The following is a 19,694-nucleotide window of genomic DNA, read 5'->3' as shown; positions in this document are numbered from 1 at the left end:
ATAAACATATTTAAAATTCACAGCACTTTCTCAAATAAGAAGTAGCAGATTAACAAAATGTCAGAACATCCTCAGCTTCAAAAACTGCTCTACCATTTTAGGTAGAGATTATCTACCAGAAAAAAAATAATAATCACAGCCTCTTATGATCATACTTCTCAACTGCTGATATATTCGGCTTGTAAATTACTCCCATCTTTAAAGATAAAACAAGCTCTTGCAAGTCATACTAACCTTTGCAAAATACCAGTTAAGATTACTTCATTGACAGGAGGAGGCTGAGGGTGGAAAAGAAGGGAATTGTGGTATGGAGGCTGAACGCTGAGTGTTCTCTGATCTTCAAACGAGTTGAAAGGCCAGTTGTGAGATTCCTGGCTTGGCTCAAAACCATGTGCTTTTACAGCAAGTGTACAAGTTAATATCCTTACACATCAATCCAGCCCATCCTAAACCACCTAAACCACGTTCTGTAAAGACAAAAGGTACAACAAATTTAACAGAAGCAATTGACAGATTAAAAAAAAAAAAAAAGGCAATTTCCCCAACTAAATTATATACAGAAAGTGGTAATCTAACAACTGTACCTTCCTGTTGTACTCTGTGACACCTGGGGGACACTAGTGGAGGTCAGGGAAACTATGACAGTATCAATTATAAACTATCCTGTCTTAGTACTGTCATCATTAACTCTTAGATTTTATATTCATTCAATTCAACATGATTTTGCTACTAGCCCTTCCACTAAAAAGTTTAAATTAACCCCCCCACACACACACATTTTACAGAAATAAGCATCAATTTTGTAACACAGGATTATCCACTGGGATTGATCACATAAGAGATGTAGCACTACACAGTGCAGACCCAGCAATCTCAGAAGCTTTGTCATCTCATTTCGCGTTTCTGACTAATAAACATTATTTCAGAATTAATATCTAAACCATGTCTCCTGCTGAGGGTTGATGCCATGTAAAGAGAAGTGCAATTCTTCCAATGACAGTGACCTCCAAGATCACACCACCAACACAGCCACAGTAATGAGGTCCAGGGAGAAAAAAACTACAGAGCTGAGAACTTGATCTTTTCCTTCACAAGTTAAACCCACAATATTTACAGTATTCGGTAAGCTACAATAATTATCAACACATACATTTCCTTTAAATAAATAAATACACACATCAGGCTTCATGGGAAATAACAGAAGAATTCTCAATGAAAGTGCCACATGGCTTCTAGAAAAGAACCACAATTTTATACCTTGTCTCAGATAGTTTGTTAAAATACAAGTGCCAATCAAATGATTGTTCAAACAAGCTGCTATTTCTTTCAACAGTGCTGTAGTTTATATCAAATGAAAAACTTGGATGCAGTTCTGCATGCAGTCAGTGGTGGAAGAATCCTAAAAAACCAGCACAACTCATTCGTCTTCCATCAGGAACAGACATTTCCAGAAGGGGATATGCTGTGGCATTCAGATAAAAACAGCAGCTATAAATACAGGTGATTTGAAAAAAAAAATTATTTAGCATGACAGGTGGATTTTTAGGTTTTACAAATTAAAACCAAAGCAAGTGCTTTATCACATACATTCCAATAAAAGCCAGAATACCAAACAAGGAAAAAACAACAACAACAAAAAAAAAAGAAAAGAATGAAATTTGGTTTCAGCAATCAATCCCCAAATATTTAGAAGCAGATGGGCATCTAGAGAGTGTAGATGGTGTGATTTCTCTCCTTTACACAGCTGCTGCTACTATAGAGAAAACATTGTTCTTTAGTGTTTCATACCTTATACATAAAGTGTGTCTATTGGTTCTGATTTTATGCATAAAAAATGAAAATTTCATGCAGTTGCTTCTCAATTACGCATCTGGTTATTGTTTTGCAGCTGCAAAACTACCTTGAAGAACTATAAAATACGGTGTGACAAGTCTGGATAAATACCAGCAGTCCTCTTGTACCTTCCTTGTAACATTTTGCATTTTTTACTACCTGATAAAATTCCTGAATCTAGAGCTATGACTTCTGTCATCTCCTTTTATGAACAAAAATGTGCTAGTGTACTTAACACTACTAAAATTTGTAAATGACCACTCTGGCACACATTAAATTTAAAATTCAGTACCCCATTTCTAGAGTATTTTTTACTTTGTGTTGTTACTTTCAAGTAGCTATTTTGGTAATTTGATCAGAAATCCAACACAGAGAACAATAAGTCAGCTCAACATTAGTGTCAAACATCTGAAATGAGATTTTGATTTGTAAGCCCCCAAGTCATTACTCATATTACTATAAATCTATTGAATATGAAGACGTTTGGTGACAAAAAATGGTTATAAAATGCCCAACTAATGTAAGCACTCTCAAGCCTGCATTTACTGACTCACTCTCAGCATGTAATTTTCTAACAAAGGGAACAGATACGAAAAACAAAACAATTTGTTTTTCATAATAATAATACATTTTAAATTAACTATTTCTGTAATTCCTCTGGAGATGGAGGGTCCTGCGAAGAATTTCCATACCTAAAATATTAAAAAAGCCACAACTTGTAATTTCACTCGAAACGGAAAGATTCAACTTGAAACAACACAATTCCCAGCGGTGAGCTTTGACAAAATCTTTTATTAATTTTGTTTCAAAAAGAATAAAACTCAAACCCACACTCAGGGAAGCTGGAAGTTTCACTGCCTGTTTTTCTGGCACGCAGGATGCAGCACATGTGGCCGTTACCAGCAAACACGTTTGTTCGACAGCTGCCGGGTTTTCACACAGGTGCCAGGGGCTTATGTGGAAAAACATTTCTAAGCTGCAGAGGCAGAATGAGACCAGCAGTAAAGCCAAGGCAGAGAGAGCCCTTGCAGGGTTTATCAAGGATATTGCACTGCTTAAATATGGCTGCACTAAAAAGTTTGCCACTTCTCTGGCGCCTCTGTGAAATAAAGTTTCTTAGCCCGAAGCACAGAGGGAGGAGGGAAGAAAGGGAGAGGGAGAACAAGCAGGAGTTAAAATAGTCAAAACCAACCAAACCACGCACACAAAGAGGAGAAAGCAGCATTGCAGGGTTCATATTCAGGGAAAAGGTCTTGTAGCACCATCAGCCACTGTGTGTGACATTGTCAAATGGAAACCCTAAATCACAGAATCACAGAATCAGCCAGGCTGGAAAAGACCTCTGAGATCATCAAGTCCAACCCTTGATACAACCCCACCGTGCTTCTCAGACCATGGCACTGATGCCACATCCACTTTAATTGTGCCTTTGTGCAGTTAAGTTCACAAGGCAGATTAAGTGAATGCACCTAAAAGCAACGTGGGAGGGAAAAAAGAACGTCTAGAAAAAGAGCTACTATGGAATAGGTACTACTACATCCTATGGAATAGGTACTACACTCCTGGTTTGCTCAAATTCACCAGGAGTTTCTAACAAACTCCCTAGTAAAGCATATTTAGTGAACACAACCCTTTAACACCTTCCCTAACTCCTCTGCTTTTCCATGACTGACTTTTTCATCCAGTAGATGGGGTAAATAAATTGGCTCACTGATGTACTGATTATCAAGTTTCCCACAAAGAATTACTTTAACTGTACCAAACAAGGCGTTGCCTTCATAACTTTTACTCTAGTTTATTATTTTTGTCATTTTCAGACACAAATGAGAATTTAAAAATTGTCAGCAGAACAATTACACCTGGAAAATTCTTCCAAAAAAAATCAAACCGTTTCAGTGTGGACAAATACAGACAAAACATTATTTGAACTATTAGCAATCAATGTTTTCTGATCATATGCAGAAACATTAATTTCTATGATTGCCATGGCAAGCAAAGGGTGGTCTGAGCAAAGTACTTCATCAAGCAAAAAAAAAAAACCAGTATGCACACAGACCTACAGTGGCTTTTAGCCATACACAGCTGCTAAATATTTGTTCTAACTATGGTAAATAGGGTAACAACTGACTGTTTAGCTTTTCTCAATCAGAGGTCATAAGGAGGAAGAAGGGCTGAGAAAAAACAAGAGCAAATGGACACAATAAGGAAAATGGTCTAAGTAACAGCAGGGAAATGAACATGGGACAGAGATTAAAACCACAGACGCTGACAAATTTTGTGGAGCTTTGAAACGGATGCATTCAAGAGATGCCTGTGAAGAAATAACAGAGTATTAACAGGTACTTTCTACCATTGAGAAGTGGCTGGAAAATGTGGATTCACTCTAGTCTTAGATTTCACCACTCCAACAAGGCAAAAAAACATTAAGTGAAAAGCTATTAAGTGAAATAAAGAAATACTCATGCTCAGTAACGCTGAACGTGGTCCAAAGGCAGCTCATCCACCACTAGTTCTCTATTAAATTTAAAAGGTTGTTTTCTAAATACTTACCCATTTGAAAATAAAATCATATTAGTCAATAACTTATAGCATTATTTTGCCTGAAAGAACAGTTTCAGAAAGCTATAATTTAAGTACAAGAAACTCTAATAAAAGCTGTCAGAGAAAATAAGAGGACTTATGGGAGAGCTGTTCCTCAACAGTGAGCAAGTTCTCTGTGTACAGCTCCATGGAATTCTATTTCAACAACACGTGATTTTTCAACATATGCAGAGAAGCACAATCTGAGGGGCTCTAAAAAATAGCTAGTTATAACCACTAAGTACATAGGTTTTTTTAGAAATAACACATTATGCACAGGTGAGAAATTATTACCACACAGTGAACCCCACAATGCAAAAAAATATGGAAATCCTAGAAATGTTGAAAGAAGCAATTCTTGCCCTGTCTATCCTGATGGAAAGAAACAGAAAGGGAATTAAATCATGTAAGCAAAGCACATGAGAACAGTCAAAAAAGATCAGCTAAGTAGCCAAGTAGCTCAAATAAAACTTTATAGAGGGCTACTCTGTACATGATAATCACAGAAAAGCTTATACTTCCTGGTATAACTAAAAGAACCTGAATTCACATTTCTAATATCCTCAGAAATGTCAGGTTCAAGAATCTTTTTAATTTTCCTAACACAGAAGCTTAGATTACATGCAGACAGCATTATCACCAACAATTTCTTCATAATCTACACAAAAAGGACACTACCAAGCTAAAGGTCAACTTTTGATCCCTTCTAAACATAAATTGCTTTCAAGTAGTTATCACAACCTACACTGGAGAGATGAATTTTCAGATAAGGGATCAAAAACAGCATCTAAAAATGCAGCCTTCCCTTTAAATTAAACAGCCATGGGAAGGAAAAAAAACACCTCAGCAGCTAAGATAGGAAGGAGACTGGTGCTCACATGACTGAGAACTCTTTCAATATTCTAAAAAATGGTGAATAATAGGTGACAGGTAAATGACCTCATGAAAAGATGTCTCAATAAACCTTTTCTGTTCTTTATAAAATACATGTTTACCTCTCCAGCCTGATATAAAAAGCATGCCTTCAGTCCAAAGCCGAATTTTATGAGTTCCCTCATGCATAAGCAATAGAAATAGGACATGCAGAGGCTATATTTTGTTATATTTTCTTTAAAGAAGAGTGAATAAAAACCCTGCACTCAATTCAATTGCATTTCTCCGTGATAGAGTGTGAACACTGCACCTGACTGATTCCTAAATGTAATGAAACACTCTAAGTGGCAACAGGCAGCACTCTATTGCTTTTGTTAAAAATCAGAAAAAGAAACACATGCCAAGCTTCCAGCATCGATTTAGGATTGTCAGCATTGCCAACCACCTCTGTAGGTTCTCTGCTGATTCAAAGAGCCAATTGACAGTGCATAGTAACACCCTCCAGCATAATTACAACCCTTTCAGCTTTGTCCACCTACTAGTTTAAAATGATGGGTCCCTTAACAACTCCTCCATCAGGCAGAACACAAAGAGCAGTGCGGGAGCTGAAGGAGATTGAAGGGCTTCTACTGCAGGAGCCCAGAGAAAATGATGGACCCTGAAATGATGCACAGCACAAGCCATGGCAATGCACACACCCTCACAGGGTAGGTACATGGAAGGATTTTTTCCTTATGTATGTTCTGCAGCATGAGGAAAAGAAATAGAAAGTATGGAAATGCCTTCTGTGGCTAAACAAGCCCTAAATTAAGTGAGAATCAGATCAGAAGACTTGTGAGTTAATACAGAAGCATCTTACATTTCAGACAAAACCTCAGCTCCCAAATATTTCACTTTGTTCTATTAAATAGTTGCACTGGAACTGTAAGAACCTCTTTACAGATTGAGTTTCTTCACAGAGCAGATCAAACAGCACCACTCTATTGCAGCAAAACAGTACAATGCCTTTTTCTTTCCTCTCTTGAAAAACAAGCAATTTTACATATACCAGAAAACTACTGTGACTGCATTGCTTGGTATTCTGTAAATATTTCCTCCTCTACAAGAGTTACACCTGAAAATTGCTTAGAATGTAGAAGGCAATGAATTCCTTGGGGCTTAATTCTGTATTCTTGATTGTGTACAACTTCTTTTGAAGTCAATATTAGTGATGTCATTTTAATTTTCTGCACATCTGCCATTCTTATCTTAGAAGGGAAAAAAAATTAAAATCAATCCTTTAATTCCATTAAAAATTCCTTGTAGAATGCCTTTTGTGCTGTTGGTAAGTTTTGAAAGTCTTTGAGAAAATTAACATTCAGTGTACATATTAATAAAAATAGAGAGGAATAGAGGAAATGAGCAAAGTGTAACAAAACTGCTGATACTGGATAAAGGCAAACCCTTTCAAGAACACATGCATTAACACCTTCCTGACAAGTGAAGACAGCAGCAAAAATTATCTAATCTCATCTCTTTCCATCGCATCAACAGGAAATCCAACAATAGCAAAACTGGTGAGCACAGGCCTGCAGCAGTACAGACAGCTCTGTCAAGCATAAAATACTTGGTGAAATTGTGAAATTCAATTGTGAATCCCACACTTTATACAAAGTTCCATGACAGAAATTTTCTACCCCCTTATCTGTATCCCTTTATCACAGGCACAGACCCACGTGAGTGATGTAATGCTGTAAGGCTATAAAGGAAAGTTCTGGTTTCTCCTGTATTCATGATGACAGATTTATAGAAAGCATTTCCTTTCGTAAGAAAAATACCGAACCTTTGACCTTCAAGTTTTGATAACTTCATCTTATTTTTATCTTTAAAATATGTTGGCAAGCATCTTTTCTTGTTTTGAAGCAGAGAAAGTTAAGGACAGCTGCAATGTGGCAGCCAGTATCTAAAACATCAGATTTTTGAGCAGGACTTGGCAGAGGTGACTGGCCTCCCACCAGATTTACTGCAGAATGCCTATCAACAACATCCCAAAGCTGCCTTCACTGGTTATTCTATTTTGTAATATTTTCTGCCTCCTGGAGGCTGAAGTGTTTTGTTTTCCCATAACCCTGTACTTTTTGTGGCTGCATATTCAGCTGCAAACTGTGCAGATAAACCTGAGTGACAGAGACACTGCTGGTCTGAGGGATCATAAAGAAGATAAACCTGATTAAATCCTGGAACAACAATGACCATAGTAGCAAAACTGGTGTTCTTGATGCCTAGTTTTCAAAGTGCATGTTACAAGTACGACAACAGCACACTATCAGAATGATTACAAGGATGGTGTTAATTATTTAGTGGATCAGTGGAGTGTCAATCGTTTCAACAGGGAAGAGATTCCACACCAGAAACCACAATTCTTTAACACTCAGTACTGCAGAGTGGCTGAATGAAGCTACCTCAGAAGAAGAAAGGTACCACTGACTTACAATTTCTGAAGTGTTAACAAGCCAACCCCGTTAAAATACAACTTATCTGGTAAAGTTTCATTGGCAAATATTTCTTGGTTTTAGATTTTACTTTTGATTATTTCAATTTAAACACAGTTTGGGTTTTTTTTTTAAATTAACTGATACTTCTGTGATTTGAAAAGCAAGCAAGCTACAGAGGTTACTTAAAATAAATTTGGCATCATAAACCAAAGGAGGTTTATGCCTTTAATGGAGCCATTTATTTCTCCAAAGTTATACAGATCAAGAATAGTAATAGTTATTGGACAGACCAATCCATTTATGAGTTCAATCATGAAGAGGAGAGTTTAAGTGCTGTAAGACTGGTGATAAACCTGCCACAGCTTCAGTCAGCACTTCTTGATTTTCTCAGACATCCAGACATGAGGAAACACTGCAATTTTATGTGCTTTGCTTTATGTCCAACTTTTCCATTCTGTACTGCTAAATGACCGTAACAGTTGCATTTAATTTTTTGTTTCAAATATATTTTCAAGTACACTGGTTGTTATAAGAAGGTTTTGATCAATGAAAAATGTACCACTTTAATGAATTTCTAGAGATTGAGCAAACCATTATGATAATGCTATTCAGCTACTTGAGCTCTGATGAGATCTTTGATATGAGTAAGTTGTTTTAATTTACCTTCCAGTGTGCAAAACTGAAATGCATTTAACTAAGTGGCCTGTGCATTATGTAAAGCATAAAACAAAAAAAACCCTTCCTGTTACTACACAATTAGACTACAATAATGTCTGGCCTCTGGCATTTTGATGTTGGACATATTAACAAAGGCTAAATGAAAAGAGGAAAACTATGCAAACTGTTCAACTTTAAAAAGTAGAAAAATTATTTCAGAGTTAGAACAGGGTGACAAAGTACCTCAAGGCATTTCTTTTTGAGAGAAAAGGTATTACATAAATTCACTTCTGACCCACATTATCACATGTTCATCACACTAAAATGAGGATGTTGTTAGAGAACCAAAATGCAGCTCCAGAAGTAGGTCTTCTCTCCAAGCCACTGTCAAGTCCTTCTGTGATGGTAGGTAACTCAACTCACTTTTTTTTTTTTATCTCTTCATATGGACACACACATGTGAACAAATACACAAGTATAAAATTCTCTTGTGCATATTTTATTTTTTCATAGAATCACAGAACAGTTGAGGTTGCAAGAACCTCTGGAGGACATCTAATCCAACCCATCAGCTCAAGGCAGGGTCATCTAAAGCAGACTGTGTCCAACTGGGTTGTAAATATATTTTAAATTTTTTATATTTTGGAGAGTCCCCAACCCTTTTTTTCCTTTGCTTTCCAATAGAGCAAATTTTTGTTTGAAAACAACTTTTTACACAAGCTCATTTATTTCAGTTCCTTAAATTACATCAAGTACACAACAACAAATAATGTTCCTCAGTAACCATATTCTGAATTATTCCTAATTACATAAATAATGTTAATTAAAGAATCCACGTTACATGCTGCATACAAAACATTTGAGAAATAAAGTTCTAAGTATTGCTGTTATAAACTACTTTTCCCATATAAACTTAAGCAGATATTTATGGTCTGGATAAAATATCAAACCTTTGCAATAAGCATCAATTTAAAGACTGTGTACAACTTATTAGAAAGCAATTTACTTCCCAGATTGCTATCCAGTGAAGCAGATTCCTCCCATTATCAGTCAACTTACTTAGTCTCTGAGCAGCCTCCAGGGCATCATTTGCAGAATCAGCTACAAAGAATCTCTGAACTGTAACCCCGTGGTCTGCCATTATTTTTTTGCTTTGGTACTCCTGCAGGTTCAGCCATCGTCTGGGGGTTAATTGAACAGCCTAGAAAAAATTAGAGGGGAAAATAATATAATGCTCATTAAGAACAGTTCATGAGACAGCCCACTGAGCTCTTCCACCTTATGGTTATCTCAAACCAGCAGTTAAACGACACCCAGAGAAAAGGTAAAACAGGTATTGATTTACCTAAGTGCCTTTTCTTAACATTTGTGCACCCAAAGTACTCTGAAAGCTACAGATATTTTCTAAAAGCGACACAAAGCTCACTTGGCTACACAAAATGTCTTGCATTTAATATCAAGGCAGATTGGTAAACTTGGCTTGAACTCTAAAGTCTATTTATGCTTTTATGTTATCCTCTGCTATAAAAATAGTAACAGATTGTTATCTTAAAACAAATTCAGTTTTATATTAAATATCCTTATTCACATGACATTTCATACAATTCTTCCCTATAAAGTTATTTCCACTTATTCTAAGCATTTATTGCAGCACATCTGAGGAGAAAACCAACTACATGGAATTAGCATCATCTTGTAAGAAACTACGTACTAATATATTTATTTTCAGTGGTCTGTTATCTGTGCTCAGATGGTTGTGCTTTTAAGTGCATTTTGTTGAGGATGCCAGCACAGCCACATCAGCCATGCCAGGCCAACAAGAGCTGGAGAAGAATCCCCTTCCCATTCTCAATCTCCCAGTGTAGATGCTGGTGTGTGCATGTGAACACACGGACATCACACCTGCCTGGGGCAGTAAACATTGAGTGCAGACACTATCAAAGTCACAGGATTGTTACTGAACGTCTTTAAGGCCACGTTCTTCATACAGGTTAAGCTGTTAAAGACAAAAGGGATAATTAAGGAACTGGAGCTGACTCCTGGCAATGGCATAATGGCAAAAGGTGGAGTTGGTTCCTGGCAATGGGACAATCCCATTTATGCCAGCAAAAGATGCTCTTCCCACAAGGAGAGACAAACTGCTGGCCTGGCAGACAGCCACAATCAATTCTTGGTTTCTCCTGAAGTAAGGAGCACAGCATGCAAGCTAGTGCTACATATTTAGATATGTTACACAGAGATTATTTACTATACTAATACTTTGGTCCCTAACAGCACGATAAAATAATATTATCCTAATGCAACTTTAGACTGAAAAAAAAACCCCTCCATGCTAAAGTCTTTCAATAACACATCCTTTCACAATACTCAAGGTTTACATGCTGAGTTGTCTCAAAAACAACCCCCTATCTGTTCTGTTTGCTTTGAAACACAGCACAAAAGATACATAAAGAAAATACAAACCCATCCTTTACAGAATATAACTGCATGTTTTCTGCAAAAGTGACTCCCACAGAACTTAAGCAGTTACAAATAGCTCAGAACGACACATTTTAAATTCTTTTATCTCTAACCTGATTAACACATTTTAGAGGAACAAAATGCCATTGTCAGCTTGGCTCTATGGCTGTCTCGAATTCTACACATCATACAAACACCTCAGTATGATTTATGTTCCTCCATGCTATTCACAGACAATATGTTATCACATTGGTTCAATATTTCAAATGTAGGGTCAAAATTTAAAGTCACTTTCATAATTGTTGACATTTAATTTGTTTTCCTATTATAAGTTCTCTGCCAGGCTTTAACAGTTATTACTTCAGGGACCCTTTAAGTTTATCTAAAAATTTCTCCAGTTCAGTAATACAGCTGATAAAATTTTGGTCACCGATTTTATAAACAACAAGTCTTCAAAGCAGCTTTTATTCATAATTTAGAACAATAAATCATTTCACATGTATGCATTACTAACCCTGATATAAAGCAAATAAATAAGAAGGAAAATATTCAAACACTTTCATTCTGGGGAAGACTTTTGTTGTTGTTTCTTGACAAAAGTCTCTTTCAACACAAATTTCTTTCAAATGTTCTATTCAGGTAGGAATTAATTAGTTCAGGAATTTGCAATGCAGCACAAAGACACCTCCACTGCTCGTTCAAACTGCAAGGCTTAAGTAATAAAATCTTTTAAGGAATCTCTTAAATAATAAGGACTGCAAAGGGTCACCACCTAATAAAGCCACCAGTGATAACTTCCAACATGTGAGGGGTAAGAAACAGAGATGACAGTGAGAAAAGCAGTTAAAGCTCCATTTATTTTATGAAAAAAATTCATCTCCAGTGCCACCACTGGTGCCTCCCTCCAACATTAATTCAGCCTGACCTGTCAATGAGTAAAAGAAAGCCCAACAGCTCCAACAGGAACCTGCAGGGACCTCTGTCCCCAAACATCTTCTTGCCCTGTTACAGGTGCTTTTGGGATATAACAGTTTTACAACTCAAAAATACAACTCAAAATGTCCCACAGGGACACTTCATTGCTGAGATGTTAAACATCTTATTACATATCCATACAGTGCAGATATACGTAAGCATATGGACATAGGTCTGTTCTTTTATAAAAACTGCACATAATATCTAATATTTACATATTATGACAATATTTCCTTCATAAATTATAAAGCAGACAGGGCTGATGAACACAGAAAGGAATTTGAAAGAACTGTCTAAGCAGACCTAAGGGTGATGAAACAAAGATCTGGCCAAGAACTGCTGGCACGGAAAAGCAAAGCTACAAACTTCAGGTTAGTGAGCACATACTTTTTTTTTCTTCTCCTACATAACATGATTCTAAGAGAGACCATCATCACTGACTGCCAAATAAAGAGTTTTAATCAAGACTTTTCACAGAAGACAAAGTCCTGGTTGTGAATCAACTACTTGACAAAATAAATTAGTATCTGAAGTCTGCTCCAGAAGCTCTGAAGAGCAAGGAACATGAAAAACTTGCTTTAGTGCACTCACAGGATACATACTGTGTGTCTTGAGAACTGCAGGGAAAATAAAGCAGTTAAAGAGATGAAATAAAGCAAAAGCTTTGAATCTGTGAGGGCTACATCTCTTTCAAGACCATCTTGAAAAATCAAAACAGCTGCAGACAGATGTGTTTTAGGGTGAAGAAAGAAAAAGTGACCGTGAGATCTTAGAAATGTGAGTAAACAGATGATTCTGTGAACCAATTCCCAACTCAAAGATGTTTTGGTTGCAATAAATCTGTGTCTGTACTTAAAAGGAACAGCAACAAAAAGAATTAATTGGTATAGGAATCTTGAATTCCAACCCTCCCAAACACATCTATACCAAGCATTCACAAGAATTTGAGATGGGCTTCAAATAGCATAAGTTCTTGGGCATCATAAACATCCATATATCCTACAGATAAATCTATGCCTGAGACTGACCATAACAGAGCTAAAGGACAAAGGCACAGCCTCAAAACAGCCCAGGAAGAGTCTACAAAGGTTTCAAAGGAAGCTATTTCCCACAACCAGTCTTCCACTGGCAGCAATAATCCATCCCTTCCTCCTGGAAGATATTAGGAGACTTTAACACAGCACAAAACATAACTCCAGCATCATGTGTCCTTGTATTGTTTATTTTCCCACTCTGTAGCTCTACTCATCCACAATTTCATTGCTCTCAGCACCATCAAACAGCTCTGCTAAATTCACCACCGTGGTCTCAGCCCTCAGGAAAGACAGAATGAAGAATTAGGTTGTAATTTACCATCAGAAAAATAATAATCTCAATCTGAGAGGGGACTTGGGGGAAGCAAGCAAAAGAGAATCTAAACCACAGGACAGCAGAATCCCTACCTTTTAGGGATTTCTGTTCATTACTGATTCTCACCATCTCCTATTCCCAGCTTATCTTTGCTTGAAGACTTTTTATCTGTTTCCCCACATACAGGTCAGAAAGCCCTACCAGAAACCAGCACAGATCTCTCAGATCTTCCCATGGAGCTCTGTTCCAGCTGAAGCCCAGTGTGTTCCAGCAGTTTAAGATACATCTGTGTTTCATCTGTGTCTTTATTGCAAGGTGGCACTGGAGTACAAGGAGCACATCCCATCCCACCAGCCTGTGAAGAAGAGCCTGGAAATAGTTTGTGGACTTCAGTAAAGCCCTGACTCCCTATGGGACAACTCATGTTTCACCTTCATAAGGTGACATGCAAAAACCAGAAAATTTTCCACCAGTGGCATTTCTCTGTTATCCTGAACATAATTTTTCTAACAGCAAGAGGAAGTTTTGCAACATTTTACTGAACTTACCCACACCCTCATTACTGTAAATACACCTTAACCTTGAATATTAACTTCTATCAAGCTCTGAAGAGCCCAAAGAAGGGCTGTAGGTTTAAATTTTCCTAAATCTTTGCTTTTTAGTGGCATTTTACTTTTTAGCATGTCAGCTACAGTTGCCATAACACAGAAAAACTTAAAATCACTCCAGTGAGCTTACCTGAAAATCCAGACTATATATTTCCATGGAATGGAATAAAGAAAAATTCAAACTAAAGGATTTAGTATTTTGAAAGCAAATTCTTATAAAAAGGCTAAAATACATATAATTCATTGGTCTGCTAAAGACTTCCAACAGATCTGGTATTACTACAAGAAAAAATAGCTTTCATATGAGAACTTTGTGTGTTGTGTATTGATGTACAACACTGTAGATGCAAAGTAGCTCTTATTTGAGATTAAGATCTGTCTGATAAATTGAAAGGGATTTTTTTCTTTGTTTTTTAAACCACAAATAAGCTTTAAGAATAAATCAGTTCATAAAACTAAGAAAAACATCACTAGTACCACACAGAAAATAAAAAATTGTTATTTAAAATAATAAAGCATTTAAGAGGAATTAAATTCATCCTAATAAGATATATCTTAAGATTAAATTTCTAACATAAGTGCTTATCAAAGAGATTAATATACTTAAATAGGGCTCTTTCATAACTGATAACATTTCCTCAGAGCCTGACAACAGCTTCAAAAGTCCCAGAAGTCAAATAAGTGTAACAAAAGGCCTCAACTAAATAGTAACACAAAGTGAGATGAAAGCAGAATTATTCAATCAAGTACAAGTTTCACACCAGATTCTCTCCTGCTGGCTTGAATTATTTGGCATTTTCCAAAAGCACAAGGAATTAGTACTGGTTGAGGTTTGCCTCTAATTCCCCTTCCCTTCTGCAACCTCCAAGATTTTTGTTACCAGTCAGAATCACACTAATGTGGACCAAAAGTCTGTGAAGTGGGGAGGATTTCAGAAAACTGCTGTTACCATTTAATTCTGAACAAGCTTTCTGTTCAAAGTTCCTTCTTCATGGAACCAGAGACCATGATTGGTCCAACAGCACCATTAAATGAGTGGCCCACACATCGAGAAATCAAACATCTCATTCTGATCATCTTGCCAAGGTCAGGTGTTACAGAACTGTATCAGTGGTTCATTGATGACTGCTAGAGAAAAAATTGATTGTTCATATAACATGAATAATCTCTTATATACCATCCTTTTTGTTTGGTGGGGTTTTTTGTATCAAACACTAAGGACTCGACTCAAATAATGTATTTGGAGAGCAGTTGCATTATACTTCCACTACTCCCCTTGTCAATCCTCGAGCTGTCACAGGGCAAGAAAAAAAATTGCATTATTTAAATAATCCAGGCTAAAAATAACAACAGAAGGGGAACTACAAGTACATTTTCTAGCAGAAATTTACTTCAAAATAAATGAAAAAAAAGATAGATTTAGAAAACACTGCAACAGAGAGACATAGTTGTGCTTATATATGCAGCATTAACTACTCTGATGTACAACATCTTTCAGATGACCCAGGAGGTATCTTTTGAGTGCTTGCTTTTGAAATAAGAAAACACACACACATAAAAACAGGAGAAACTGTCTTAACACATTCACCAGAAGTTTGCAAGTTGCATGTTAATGACTTCAGCAGAACTCTGCTCGGAAATAAATGTTCCATATAACCACAAAACAAGAGCAGCATCAGTAAACCCAAACTGCATTAAATTATGCTACTGATTATTTCTTATCTGAACCTATATGCTCAGAATAATGTTTTTCCATTCTTTGGCGTCCTTGGTAAAACACCCAAGACTGACTCCAAGACATGATTCCACATAAATGGTGCCATAAAGCACCTGTGCAGCAGGGACCAAGGACTGTCACACTGGTGAGATAAACAGACGAGCTTTAATAAACAAACAAGAAGAAGACACCACGATCATACACATATGTAAAAAAAACCAGGGGCTTTTTGAAGCCAAATCACCTCACAGCTGAGCCTTACAGTGCCTGTGTCAGTAGAGCAACTGAAGCTCAGGACAGGAACATTTTTAGCCAGCAGTGTCACCAACCACTGGGACTTTGCACTTACACTTCAACTCAGCAAGTTATTGCTAGAGGACAGGTCCCTTCCAAAAAGCAAAACCGAATGAAAATAATTTCTGGAAAAAGCAGCACGGGTTGGAGAGCAGCATTTTCAGGCAGACCCCGCTACCTACCTGTAAAATTCAAACCTTAAGCCACATTTTTTTTTTTTATTAGACTAAATAGAATAGAATCATTTAAGTCTGTTCTGTAACAGGTATATGAAGAAACTGCCAGAAAGAATAACTGAAAGGTCAAGTCTGACAAACAACCAAAGATTCAAATTATAATCTCTATTACAACCAAGACCTTTTGGTCTCAGTAAAGTTAAATTTCACAAAATTCTGTGCTGTTTAATGCCTAATTCCACATGGGACTACCTTGGCTAACCATCCACTACTAAGTATTTTACCATATCAAGTCCCATGATGACGTTTAGATAATTTCCCTTTTAAAAAACCCTAACCTTAAATACTTATTTTCTCTTGGCAACACTCTGCAGGTCAAATCTCTACTTTTGGAAAATGCCAAATAATTCTAACCAGGGGAAGAGAATTTGGTGACAATCAGCACTATTAAAGAAAACAAAATCACCACTAAGGAAATTTCTATGACAATTGAACTCCCATTGACACACCTATATAATTTGAGCAGCTCTACTGATTATTTTAATGTAGCTTAATGCATTTTACTGCATGACTGTTAAAGGAATACTCACTTCAACATCATCCCACATTCCCTTTTCATTCATAGTCTGAATGGAAGCCAATATGAACATCACAAAACAAAGATGGATTTCTTAACAGCACCTGACACTAAAGCTGGTCAAATAAATGCCTACTGCTTTTTTCCTCCTCTGCTGCTCCGCTGAAGTCAAGTAGCTGTAACTATACTAACAGATCCCGTGCCAGTATGAAACAGCTCTAGCAATGCAAATTATCTCTGCATGAATGCAAATTACATGCCAAATGTATACAGCATCAAGTTTTATAAATCTGGACTTCATTGTAATGGTTATATTGGAAATAAGTCATCTGGGAAGAAAAACTGTGGTGTTTCTGAGGAGGTCTTTCAGATGTATTCTGTGTCTGAAATTAAAAGGAAGTGTGTTTAGTGTATCTGATCTAAAATAAAAGTCTGCCACCAAAAATCTATTTGCTTAGCCAACACATTCTACAGCATTCCAGTTTATTCAATTTGTGCACTCTGACCTGTAATACAATTCTAAGCACATAAGAGAGAAAACAGACACACAAAGATGACAGTAATGAAAGAGCACACTGTTCATCAATATGAGAAATAAACCTTTATTATAGTTATTGACATACAACCTCTATAATTGACAAAGATGTAAAAGTTCCTATCAAAAGGAAACCATCAGAAATACAACTAAACTGAGCATCTTCACATAAAACACTGCAGGTATGGGGGCATTTTATTAGGTCATATACTTAAAATATACCACATAGGCCACTGAAAACAAACTAAAACACTCATTTCAGTTTGCTGGCAGTACCCATGAAATGACAAGAAACAAAAATTTAGAAAAAGGGCACCTCAGTTTATTGCAAACGTAAGTCATAAAAAGCAAACGTATGCTCTGTAGGAAAGCAAGTCTTTCGAGCACAAAAGAAAATGTAAGGACTCATGGTAGGGCTGATGGGCTGTAAGATCTGTCACACTGAGCCAAAGGACACATCCCCTGTTCTCCAAAGATGGCCAAAGCCACAAACCTGTGGGTACATTATGAAAAACAGGACAGCAAATGTCCTTCCCAAGTAACGTCCTGTTGGCTGCCACAAAACCAGTCATTTCCATTTTCCAAAGTAGAAACTGGTATCCAGGTCATCCTATTGAAAAGTCACAGAGGAAAACCATCTTCCCTCAACATCCCAAATTGCCCACTTTAGCTGGGATACCATATGGCAGCGAGGTCCCTTTGGTACCAGCAGAGACCAGCAAACTCATGCAACACTGAGCATTACAATCAAAGTCTCCATCTAGATTTCTGTGATACATTTATGTAAGGATAAAACTGATTCTTTGAGCTAGCTGAGTAAGAAGTCTTGAATATTTTCCTGACAAAAAAAATTTTCCATACTTTTGTTTGCAGCAGTTACAAATTGCTTATTTCTTATATTCTATATCAAAACACCATCAGCAGACTTGACCTTAAACATGAGTCTTGGATTTTAAAATCTTCTGCAGGTGTAGCTGAAGACCTTTTAATAGTTAAGTTCCATTATTTATTCCTACAAATGGGAATTTATTTTAAGTGAATTAAAACTAAACCAACACACAAACTCTAGCTGACAGTTATAGGCCTTTTAGTTCCATATTTATTCCTTCAAATATACCACACAAAATATCTTAAGCAGTAAAATACAGTATGTTTTAAAAAAACCCAAGCAAAACAATATCTCATTTCCCAGTTCTTTCAAGGCTACAAAATTTTGATCAATACACTGCAGGGGCAATTTACTGTTTTATACCACTGCACCATATACTGACTTTTCAGAATGAGTGAGATCTGTTGTTGCAACTGTAAAGGTTTATGGAATTCAACTTCAAATAAAATAAAGTAAAAAAAGCCACATGAAATATGCACCTCCATTGTTGTTTACTAAAGCCAGACTGCCTGTTCTGGTGGATGATTATTACTATTCCTAATATCTATGATTCTTTGAAACGAGATGCCTAAGTAACTAACTAAATGGTTCACTTCATATGCTCAAAAAAATACAGAAAAAAATTGAGGACTTGGTTATAAAAGGAGCTCACAATATTATCATTAGGATTTCTACTGTTAAATTCTTTACAAAAATTAGACTCATGCAGTTGAGAGGGTGGCCGAGAGCTTGGAAAGTGTCTTTAAAAGCTTCAAAAGAGTGAAACAGGTCACCACTTCTGCTCAGAAGGCCACATTACTGAAAATGAGACTGCACTGCCTGTTGCAAACCAAGCCTGGGGAAGACAAAATGAAGCTACTTCCTCAACTGCATTTTTCCTTTGAAGCAATTACTCAAATTCAGTGCAATTCACTGTCCAGAAGAGTAACACTCCAGAAGAGCCTTAGTTCAAAAGCCTACAGTTTAAAACAATCAAAGGATTTTTTTATTACTGTATTATGTGTTTGTGTCACCATTTAATTCTAGTTCATGCAAACAAAACGCTTAGTTAAATCTTCCCCTGAATACTTTCCCATAGCTGAAGGAAAAGCCAATTCCTCTTGTCACATTGCATGGTTCTTTTAAACAGGAGCCACTGCAAAGCAGAGATAGGAGGGCAGGAATCACAGTGCATCACAGCAGGAAACATAAAGATGGTGACAAACATCAAAGAAATAAAGGGAAGAGTTTTTCTAAACTAGTAACATGTCAATTTTAGAGAAGAAAGCTATTTTAACTGAAATGCTAAAGAAGGTATATTTAGTCATCTCATCCATTTTATTTAAGAGAAACTACTTTTCTTCCATCACCAGGCAGCAGTGATTATTCTAATGCAACATAATAAAGCAAGGATATAAACCACAGATTACCTACCTAAAGATAACAAAGCACACTAAACTAATAGATGCCAGTTGACATCACTCATCTGTTGAGAAAGGCAGTCACCAATTACTAGCAGAACGATAATTTGTTTGTTTAATGATTATGCTAATTTACTGAACTGTCATTAGACAGATACACAGGCAGTATTGATGAGTTCCATAAGGCATTACAAAGTATGGCTGAATAATTTCAAAACAAATTAAACCAGAAAATATTGTACGCTACTTAAAGGAATAATAAAAGCCTGATAGGGAGCAAATCCTCTGGATTTGCT

The 19,694-nt window shown here is 36.6% G+C and overlaps 1 protein-coding gene across 1 annotated transcript in view; it reads right to left on the bottom strand.

The window, feature by feature from the left end:
• The window catches only part of SUCLG2 (succinate-CoA ligase GDP-forming subunit beta), a 118,435-nt gene that overhangs the window by 85,296 nt on the left and 13,445 nt on the right, over positions 1-19,694 (bottom strand). The window contains exon 2 of the mRNA XM_027723033.2: positions 9,477-9,618. Within this exon, the coding sequence (XP_027578834.1) occupies positions 9,477-9,618 (142 nt within the window). The remainder of the gene's footprint in view (positions 1-9,476; positions 9,619-19,694) is intronic.

Source organism: Pipra filicauda, unplaced genomic scaffold (genome assembly GCF_003945595.2).
Source record: "Pipra filicauda isolate LSUMZ 115617 unplaced genomic scaffold, ASM394559v2 scaffold63_size3267554_pilon, whole genome shotgun sequence".
NCBI lineage: Eukaryota > Metazoa > Chordata > Aves > Passeriformes > Pipridae > Pipra > Pipra filicauda.
This window is presented reverse-complemented; position numbering and strand designations above follow the sequence as displayed.